Source organism: Gouania willdenowi, chromosome 13 (assembly GCF_900634775.1).
Source record: "Gouania willdenowi chromosome 13, fGouWil2.1, whole genome shotgun sequence".
In the NCBI taxonomy this organism is placed as follows: domain Eukaryota; kingdom Metazoa; phylum Chordata; class Actinopteri; order Blenniiformes; family Gobiesocidae; genus Gouania; species Gouania willdenowi.
The window spans coordinates 15,065,826-15,076,851 of record NC_041056.1 but is presented as its reverse complement, the minus strand read 5'-3'; the positions used below and the strand labels follow the sequence as shown (position 1 = coordinate 15,076,851).

Here is an 11,026-nt window from a genome sequence, read left to right as displayed (position 1 = left end):
CGTTGTGACGCTAGGTGACGACAAACTTCCGCCGTGTGACTTCCTTTAAAGTCAGCATCCTTTGCCAGGGAGTTGTTAGCTAACCAGCTAATGTAAACATTCGAAACGATAAAAGGACATAGAGAGAACACCAGCCTTCCTGGGACACATTAACAGGTATGGAGATGTTAGTGACATCATTATATGAATAAAGGACATTCCATGTGTGCTGTGAATTAAAACAGTTGAGTTTCTTCGGCAGTACGCTGACGTGCGCTAGCTTCAGACTAGCTTGTAATTGTTGTCTTTTCTAATTTCTAACGGCGACAAAGACTTCAGAGTGTAACCATCTAAAGGAAACACAGCAGTAAAGGTTTGGTGATAATAGGAAAAGCCTGTCAGGCCCAGTTAAAGGTTGATAACCTTATTATAACGTTATGGGTGGGTGCTAATGCTAATCTGCTACTGGGAGACTATTTCAACGGACTTCAAACCAAGTTAACTCTGTGGGAATCCTTCTGGATTTGAAAGCATCAAACACGATCACTCCGAGGTCTCTAGAGTTTTACTCTAAAAACCTTGTTAAATGCATTTTATGTTAATTTAAATGTTTGTATAGCAATACAAATTTTTTTTAAGAGTGATATGTTATTGACATGTATTATGTAATTAAATAATCACTGACATTGTGCAACTGCACCAATAGAAAATCCTTTGTGTATGGATAGCAAACAGCGGTGTCTAATGTTTTGTTTTTTTGCTCACGAGGCATTTTAAAAAGAAGGCCATGGCTATTCGTACGGAAACATATCAATTTACTCCTCCTCTATCCGTACGGAGCGCCTCCTTATTGGCCATCTTAGGTGACGCGATAGGTGCACCACGTGACTTAAAGTACCTTCAGTTTCATTTTAGTTAATATTTATTTTTAGCTACCCTGCTAACTTTTATTTCAGCCCTAACCTTATTCCTAACCCTAAACCAGGAAATACCCTAAAATGTAAATATTTTTTGCATATGTAAAGGTGGAATTTGCCGTGTTAAATATGTTAAAATGAAAAAATATTTATGACAAAAGCAGGATTTGAATTCACAGAAGAATTTTTTAGTGAGGCGCTTAGACCACTCAGCCATCCTGGCACAGTGGAAACACACAGGCACATTATGCTTATGTAGAAAAGGTCTGGAAAATGTACATTTCCGTGTCAATAGTCCCAGGGTCTATGGATATGTTTCCGTATGAATAGACAGTCCATTCTTTTTAGAAAGTGTCTATTTGCACGGTAGCCGTATCAGTATACCAACATTATATCCGTACGTAGCGCCCGTCATTGGTGAGTTTAGGTCACGTGACGAAGACGGTACGTACTTGTACTTCTGTATGTTAAGGACATGCTACGTATTTTTGAATTGTTGTGATATTCATACGTAACCTAACCCTAAGACGCTAAGTATTTGTACTTCGGTAAACATTTGAATAGCACAGGGGGTTGTCCGTACGACAATTGTACAATTAGACACTTTCTTTTTAAGATGCCTCATGAGCAAAAACAAAACATTAGACACAGTTGTTTGCTATCCATACACCATGGATTTTCTATTAGCACAGTTGCACAATGTCAGTGATGATTTAATTACATATAACATGTCAATCTATCTTTTACAATAGAATAGAATAGGCTTTTATTGTAAATTTGAATAAACATGCAGTCATGATATTAAGGTAACTATCCCAGCAACACTTATTCAGATAAATTAGTGATTGAGAATCTAAAGCTTTCCATATCCCTGAAGCAATTGTATTCCCAAGAATCCGGGATTATAATTTATGGAGCATTTGATACAAATAAATAATGCAACCCATACTGACCAGTCTTAAACTTATTGAATTCTATTCTATTTAACAATTGAAACATGTCAGGAGATCAAAGTAAATTTCCTGAAAAGCAGTTGTCTGAATAAACGAAACTTAACAAATGCATAAAGAAGACAAAAATAATTTGCTGGAATTATTTTGCGAAAGTCAAGGAAGGAAACATCAAAGAGATCAGCAGAGAGCAGATGTATCTGTAGAAGACTGGCAGTTGACGGTTGAAAAATGTCAGGAGATCAAAGTAAATTTCCTGAAAAACAGTTGTCTAAATAAACGAAACCTTATTAAAAGAAAACAAAAATAACTTGCTGGAATAACTAAAAACAGTTATCATAATTATTCAGCTCTGAGGGTTAGAAAATGTTTGAAAAACATGGAGGCATTCATTTGAGGGGCAATATGAACAAGTGTTTTCATGTTACAATTGAACTGTTGGGAGCCTTTTGGTTTGACAACCGTATGCTGTAATGTCTTGAGACATTTCTGTATTCCATTCACCTTGTCTTCTATCATTTTCAAGACATTCTGCTCTGTCTTATTCTGATTAAGAGTTAAAGGACGATGAGTCAACGACGTGCGATCCACGTGGACCCATCTGAGCTGCTTTGCACAAAAGGCTGTGGTTTTTATGGAAACGCTGCCTGGCAAGGCCTGTGCTCGAAATGTTGGCGAGATGAAAATCAACGAGAGAAGCAAAAGCAGATACAAGAGGACTGGGCACTTGCTGAGAGGTCTGTTTCTCTGCTGTCTCCCTTCAGCACACTTTGATCAATTATGAACGATGCCGTTTAGTATTCGCTCTCTTACCTTCTTTTGTTTCTCTAAGTCTGTTACCTTTCTGTCCAACTCAGCAGTCTGATACTAATAATATACTCCTGTTCCTTCAGGCTGCAGAGGGAGGAAGAGGAAGCCTATGCATACAGACAGCAGAGGACCCAGCCCCACTCGACTCCTATCAAACCCTTGAGCAAGTTGGAGGAAAGAAAAACTAAAGAAAAGCCAAGCAGAGTCAACTCAGTCACAAAGTTATTTACTGCAAAAACACCCTCAAAAAAAGGTACAAAAAACATTCTGTTTTTGTTTGGAGTGAAAACCATACCTGTTACTCAAAGCTTCTGAAACTTAGATCAGGTGTCTTGTATCACTCACACTTTTGGCCTAAAAAAAAGGCAGTGGCTACAGGTACGTTAAACATATTCGTAGACCGCCACTCTGTGGATATGCAGCGCCCCTCATTGGCCAGTTTAGGTCACGTGATAGGTGCACCACGTGACTTAAATTTCCGTAATTTGTATTTAAGCTCATATTTATTTTTGAGCTACCTCACTAACCCTTTTATTTTAGCCCTAAACTGTAACTGTAACTCTATTTCTAACCCTAAACTGTAACTGTAACTCTATTTATAACCCTAAACTGTAACTCTAACCCTAACTTTAACTTTATTCGTAACCCTAAGATGTTTATTTTTGTCTGATATGTATTTTTAAAGTTGGAATTTGCCATGTTAAATATGTTAAAATAAAAAAAAATTATTTGGCAAATGTGGGATTCCAACTCACGATAGTGGTGAGTGCAACGCATTATGTAGAAAAGCTCTGGAAACATACCTATAGTCCAGGAGGCTATGGCTACATTTAACGTTCCTCCAGACACTTAAAAAAAAAAAAATATATATATATCAATTAAAACCCACAAATGTATTGGTAAAGTGAGATTTGTTGTAAATTGGTCAACTATTTACATTCTGGATATTAGGAATAATAATAATTAGGATAAATTTTAGACAAACTGATCAAATATAGTAACTTCTCCTGCTTCTGCAGTGAGGTTTCTAGAGACAAACACAAACAAAACTATATTCAAATTTTTTTCTTAATTGTTATCCAGAAGAAACTCATGAGTGATTCAGGGGTACCACAATGACACAATATTTTTTAGAAAATGTATTTGTAATCTTATGTGTTGTTTAGGCTTGTTTCCATATATCCAATCCATTTTAAGTAATCCCAGCAAGTTCATTTTGTCTTCTTTTTAAATAATGTTAAAATTTAATTTATTCAGACAATTGTTTTTAAGGAAATGTACTTTAATCTCCTGACATGTTTCAACTGTCAACTGCCAGTCTTCTTCAGAGGCGTCTGCTGATCGCTTTGATGTGTCCTTGACTTCTGCGTAATAATTCCGACAAGTTCTTTCACATCAAAAATGAAACCTTGACATATTCAAAAGAGAAAACAAAAATGACTTGCTGGAATGATTACGCGGAAGTCGAGGCCACATCAAAGTGATCAGCAGACGCCTCTGAAGAAGACTGGCAGTTGACAGTCAAAACATGTCAGGAGATGAAAGTACATTTCCTGAAAAACAATTGTCTGAATAAATGAAAACCTTATCATAATCCATTTTAAGGCTGAGCATTGATTCAGTGTTTTGGGTTTGAGTGAAGCTACAAAGGGAAATTGGAGAGTGGTTTGTAATGCAATATGTCACAGCATGTGTGTATCTATTGAATCCCAGTTTGAGTAATGCATGTTGCTCATCATACAATTATGACGGGGAAAGTCTGTTTTTGTTTGTGCCTCGGCCTCCAGTAACAATACATGTCCTCTCACATCACAGATGTTTCCTTTGATGCACACTCCAGTCCGAGTCCCAGTTCCTCAACTGGTCGACATTCATCTGCAGACAGCGACATCACAACTAAAGAGTTCATTGACTTTCTCAAACCTCTAAAGTCTGGCCGGGAGATTTTCAAACAGTGCAGAGCCTTCACTGAGAGCATGATCTACAAGCGGGTAATAATAACCACTGCCATTTTGCTAGCTTGTATTGGTTTATTTAGCTTTTATTTGAGATGTATTCGAGGTCGAGTAGTATGAAAGCTGCTAGAGATGATAGTTTATTTTCACATAGAGATGTGAAGGACTCATAGATTAATAAATCAATGATCATTAGCTCGAAAACAAAAACAAAAAGTGGAAATTGCTCCTTGAATGTTAATTTTAATCTCCAAGTTTCTCAAGAGGGCAAGAGGGTCCAGCTGCAGAACCTCCACGCTCAGCTCCCGGAAACGGAAACATAGAAGTTTGTTTTTTTTAACTTTATTCTTACCATGATTTGATGTTTCTTTACAAGACAAAGAGAACAATAATTTATTTAACACCATTTTTATTCTATTTTGTTCCTGATGTTTCCTGTGATATCACCTCACTCCTCGAGACATTCAATTTTAGCCAGGTTCGGTTTTTTTTGTGTAAGCCTCAAAATAAACATCTGCCATTGTTTTGCACCAACTTTTATTCTGTGGAAAAAATGGAAATGTGTTGGAAAGTCACTCTGGCAGAGTTTTTTGGGGCCAACACAAGAAATCCCTGTAAGAACGAAGTAAAAACACTTAAATGCATGTCTATGGGACTCCACATCCCACAATGCAATGTGCGAAAACTTTCTGACAATGTCAATAAACAGTGTTTACAGTGGAGGTAAAAACAAATTTTCGAGCGACAATTTCAACCTTTTACATCTCTGTTTTGAGCAAAGGATTTTTGAGTTATTGATGTGTGAGGCCTACAAAAAAATTCCATCTTTTGCAGCTTTAACAGAAGTCTTCCTATCATGATGATGAAACTATAATTTAGTTCATTTCACACCAGCTTTTGTTACTTTAATTGTGCTGCAATTATTTTTTCTGTACTCATTTAAACATTTGGGAAACATGCTACTACTCATCATCATGCTTTGTTTGGTGTCCTGATGGGGCTGGCTGTGAGAGATCATACAAAATGTTATGGAGACCAAAATGAACTATTACCACAAACAACAAAACATGTTAACTGATAAAATTGTGTTTTTTATTAGCAATGCAATATCTTGTAACTATTTGCTAGGATATCGAAGTAGACGAGTTTTCGGAGTGCGTGCAAGACTTCTACCAGAACCTCTCCGATCGTCTCCTGACCCAGTTTAAAGGTATCACTTCAGGCCTAAATGAAGGGAATCCGCTGTAATGAATGGTGGAGAAAAACATAATTTGATTTTGTTTTGCATGTTCTCAGGTTCTTCAGAACACGTAGAGAGCGTCATGGATGAGGTTGAAAAGTACATAATGATCCGTCTGTACAAAGATGTCTTCTGTCCTGAGACTACAGACGATGAGAAGAAAGACCTCGCAATTCAGAAGCGGATTAGGTCAGCACTCAATTAGTCAGGGGCCAAATCTGGCCCTCTGGAGCATCCAATTTGGCCCGCAGCAGAACGTAAAAATGACAAAGAAAACATGAATCATTGTGTGAATTAAACAAAACAATATTTGCAGGGCCTCACACTGCTTATGGTAAACATTTTTAATGTCAAACTGTGGGAGAAAAAAAAAATCAAAACTCTTACAAATACAATTAAATACATAACAATTAAATATAAATTTGTTACAAAATCAAGGAAATTTAAACTGAAGACCCTGTTGAGGCTATCTGATATTGTCCGTTTCTTATATGTGACTGGATAATCCATGATGTTGCGAATGTAATAGAGTAAATATCATCTAAATCACGCGTCAAACTCATGGCCCGGGGGCCAAATCCGGCCCCTTTGAGCATCCACTTTGGCCCACAGGAGAAAGTAAAAATGAGAAAACATGAATCACTATTTAATAAAATTCAACAATACACAGTTTTCCCAGCGCTTATATCACATGATTGCAGTTGAAAGAACTAAATTTTTACAAAATTCTTCAATTTTCCTCAAATTATTACACAATATTTTCTTTAATGAAATAGAAATTGGTCACAAAATCTAGGAAATTTAAAGTAATGATCCTGTTGAGACTGATATTTATTACTTATTGCTTGGGTATTGTTGGTTTTTTACATATTTTGTATTTTATTTATACGTAGAAGTGCAAACTAGGGCAAAATAAAGTTGATATTACTCTTTTTCCTGCATAAAATATGTGGCCCACTTGAGACCAAACTGCTTTATATTTGGACCCTGAATTAAAATGAGTTTGACACCCCTGAGTTAAAGCATAATTCATATGGTGTAATATTTGTTCCAAAGTTTCCTTTTTCTCAAAGCAATACACAACAGTATGAATGTGCCACTAACGTTTCTTTGAATATTAATTGATTCGCCTCCAATGAAGGTCAAGGGTAGTAATAAACATACAAATGACTTATTGTCAGTACATAATGTACTTAATATATGTTTTAGTGCTCAAAAACTTCAACTAGCTCTGACAAAATCTGAAATTGATCATTGTTGTAGCACAAACATAATGCTATGTTTAACAGTGTGGTACAAAGTTATTAATTGTTGTTTTGCTCCAGATCTTTGCACTGGGTCACCATCGAGATGCTGTGTGTTCCTGTGGATGAGGAGATCCCTGAGGTCTCAGACAGTGTTGTTAAAGCCATCACAGGTAAGCTGGCAGAGGTCATTCTTATCTTGCCTTTCCCCTCACACTCCTGTCATGTTCCAGATGTGATTGAAATGGATTCCAAGCGAGTTCCCAAAGACAAGCTGGCCTGCGTCACCCGCTGCAGCAAACACATCTTCAACGCCATCAAAGTCAGCACCAAAGAGGCTGCGTCCGCAGACGACTTCCTGCCCACGCTCATTTACATCGTGCTGAAAGCCAACCCACCGCGGCTGCAGTCCAACATCCAGTACATCACGCGCTTCTGCAACCCCAGCCGCCTCATGACGGGAGAGGACGGTTATTATTTCACCAACCTGGTGAGGACAAATGTGTTGTTGGTAACGGGGATAATTTGATGCACTAGCACTACAAACTAATTATCAACATTCATATCATTGTTTAGAACAGGGACAAATCTGAGCAGTAGTAAGTAAGTAATCTTTATTTATAGAGCGCTTTTCACAGGTAAAAACCACAAAGTGCTTTACAGAAAATTTCAGTGTCATCCCATCTAAAGAGAACATGGAAGAACAGTCACAAATAACATTGGAGACAGGAACGGGAGAACTGTGGGTTGCCAAGGGCCAAGGCGCCCCATATTTAGATGAAGAATGGGAAAAACTACATGAGGGGAGGTGAAGGGGAAAAAGGCAGATTAAGAACTGCATTCCCTAAAGGAGAACAAAGTACAGGGGAGTTCGGCGAAGAGGGGTAGAGGATATCCAGCCGCTGGTGGGCACAGTGTGCAGCCAGTGGGCGCTTCTCCACACCTTCATGAGCTGGAGGAGAGAGGGGTGGGTAGAAGGCCGGGGAAGACCAAAGCAGAGAAGACGTAGACTCAATAAGCTTTGCTCTCCTCTGATACAATCAGATGTTATGGTTCAGAGCTGAGAGTTCAGCTTGTAGTTGGGGATAGGAAGGGGGGGGACTGAGAGTCAGATCTGTTAACATCCCGGTGAGATTAGACGCATCCTTGAGTTGGCGTGTTGGGGGAGGCCAATTGGTGATAATGAATTGTTTTCATTACAGGCTAGCATTCTTTCTAGTAGCCTTGGGTTAAGCATTAATACATTAATACTTTTCTGTTAGTTTTGTATCTCTTTGTTGTTGTTTCATGTATTGTTATTGTTTTGTGGGCTTTTAGTGTTTTGTGTGTTTAGGAGTCATTTTTGAAGCTGCTATGTATATTTTTTTCATTAATTCATTTGTAGTTATCTTGTGTGTTGTCCTTTTTGGACATTATTCTGTAACTTTGTATGTTTTTTGGAGTCACTTTGTGTTTTTTTTTTTTTTTGCTGTTTTTGTATTTTGTTTTATCATTTTATGTGTTTTTGGAGTAATCTTTCTCATTAACTTTGAGGGCTGCACAAAATTAGGCCGAGGGCTGCTTGTGCGTGCTTTATATTTGAATTTAACTCTAGACATACTTACTCTGAGTATGACCCTTTCAACTCAATGGCACCGCAAACCATAACTGTTACGTCCCAAATTTACATTGTAATTTATTTAATTAATTAATACTTTCAAAAGTACAGATCAAAGATTTAGTTAGATGTTGGGGTTGATATTTGGATTCCCAGCTCTAATGTAAATAGCAGCTGAAGCATTTCAAAGCTTTGTAGTGAAGTGGTGGTTATTGTTTTTGGTCTGACGGCTGCTGCTGGTTCCTTCTCTGCAGTGCTGCGCCGTGGCCTTCATTGAGAAGTTGGATGGTCCGTCCCTGAACCTCAGCCCTGAGGAGTTTGAGCTCTACATGTCCGGCCAGGCCTCTCCTCACTGGCCACCGCCCACTGCGGCGTGCTCCAGCGCTACGGGCAGCGCGGCACTCACTCAGGTAAACCAGAGCATGGACCTGCTGACGGGCCTCGGGGTGAGGCAGGAGCGGGTCCTGGAGAAAGCTCGGCAGATGGAGAGCGACCTGATCGACTGGACGGACGAGGTGGAGCAGAAGGTGCAGAGCGTCCTGGATAGTTTGCCAGCGGGGACGCCAGAGCTCCCAGTTACGACGGATAGTGGAACAACTCCTACAGCAGCTTCTTCAGCGATTGACTCGGATAATGTTGAGAATGAGCTGCTTCCCCCGCCGCTACAACCACAGGTTTTTGCTGGATAATGGTTACATTTCTCCGCTGATGCACATCCATCATCTCCCTTTTCTGTTTCCCCTTCAGCCATCTTTGTTGTGTCCATAAAAAGAGTTTACCAGAGTGGGTGAAGGATGTCTGTTTGAATTTTATTACATCACTCAAAGAAGGTTGTTGTTTTAAAGACTGTTATGGGCTTTTTTTTTTTCTTTTCCAGTTGAAGCCTCTGCTCCACCCACTGGCTTCATATATTAATCATTAGAATGCTAATGAATTGGATTTCAATCAATACTTATGTCCAAAGTATTTAAACAAACCTGTTATCTAAGAAATAAACAAACTTATTTTATTCTAGACTAGTATAAACTATAAAGCACATTCTGTGTATTTTATTAAAATATCTAACCATTTATTATACCATTGGTCACCTTAGATAATGAAGTCGAGGAGCACTCCAACTTTATTTATTTTAAATGTATTTATTTCTAAAAAATAAATTGAAGTTTTGGTTTAACCGCAACAATCCTGATCTTCCTGGGTTACTTCAATCTATATTTGGATGGTACCAGGTATCTGTTTATCTCCACTGATCCTTTAATAGCAAAGCAGCTGAATGAATTGATCATCTGCCATGACATTTTCAGTACCTCGGTGCTACAGGATTATTGTGACTTTTAAACCAGCAACTTTTCAGTGTTTCTTTAATTTACGCTCTAAGCTGTAGAGACTTAAAATGACCAACAGATCTTTGGTGCAAAAAAAAAAAAATAAACAATTAATGGGGAAATTGAAGAAATCTGAGTGATGGAAGTTTCTGACATTTTTTATTCCTGTGCTGTATTTGCATGCTTTTCTTCCTGAAGGAGGAACTGTGTGTATGTGTGCGCATGTGACATGTTGCCTGTGTTTCTGACATTATGGATCTAGATCCAGGACACTCCCTTTCCTTTGTCTGGTCTCATCCTGTGCTCTCAGCAGAGCTCCCAGTCCTGGGCTGGATGTAAAGAAGTGATTTTATTTTTCTACAGAATGGCACATCTCGATTCCTCTGGTGTAAGATATTAATCCTGTAATATTTACAGTAGTCTAAAGACTTTGCTTGTAGCATCGTATGATTTGTAATGATCTAGCCCTCATGAGTTAAAAAAAAATCCCTTTGTTTAGAGATGTTACATTTGTATCTCTTTGCTCTTAACTTTTATTTATTAAAAGCTCCTTTGAGGGTAAACTGACATTTGCAGTTTGCACGCACCATCCATCAGGTATTCATTTCAAACATCTTCACGTCATCCTCTTGGTTTGTTGATGTACCAGATAAACTAATGCAATCCTGTCTATTCAAATGTAACTTATTAGGACAGTATTGATATATTTGCATCTATGGGTGTGTGAAGATTAATAAAAACACAAGTGCAGTTTCATTCCTGTGTTTACGTTAATGCTTTTTTCATCATCATCTCTGATTTAAAAGACAATAATTTTTACTTGAGTGTAAATATATTGTCTTACTTAAACCATCATGTGTGTAACTTGAAATTATAAGATTAAAAAAAGCATTTATTTTGATTATTGGTAATGCATAAAACACATTTCCACTATAGGTACCCTTTAAGCAGTTTGTTTTTTTGTAAACCATCTGGGATAGATGGAGATACACTAGAACGTTTTTAATGT

The 11,026-nt window shown here is 38.0% G+C and overlaps 1 protein-coding gene across 3 annotated transcripts; it reads left to right on the top strand.

Moving 5' to 3' along the window:
• LOC114474209 (rab5 GDP/GTP exchange factor-like) lies at window positions 1-10,773 on the top strand. Of its 3 annotated transcripts, XM_028464346.1 has the most exons (9): window positions 1-156; window positions 2,402-2,583; window positions 2,740-2,909; window positions 4,472-4,647; window positions 5,740-5,821; window positions 5,908-6,040; window positions 7,177-7,268; window positions 7,329-7,585; window positions 8,947-10,773. In XM_028464346.1, the coding sequence occupies exons 2-9, from the start codon at window positions 2,414-2,416 to the stop codon at window positions 9,379-9,381; spliced, it is 1,515 nt and encodes a 504-aa protein (XP_028320147.1). In that variant the 5' UTR covers window positions 1-156; window positions 2,402-2,413; the 3' UTR covers window positions 9,382-10,773. The 3 variants fall into 3 exon arrangements, with proteins under 3 accessions (XP_028320147.1, XP_028320145.1, XP_028320146.1); XM_028464344.1 differs by having other exon boundaries at window positions 7,177-7,585; XM_028464345.1 differs by lacking the exon at window positions 1-156 and adding an exon at window positions 205-352 and having other exon boundaries at window positions 7,177-7,585.
• Window positions 10,774-11,026: the final 253 nt, after the last annotated feature.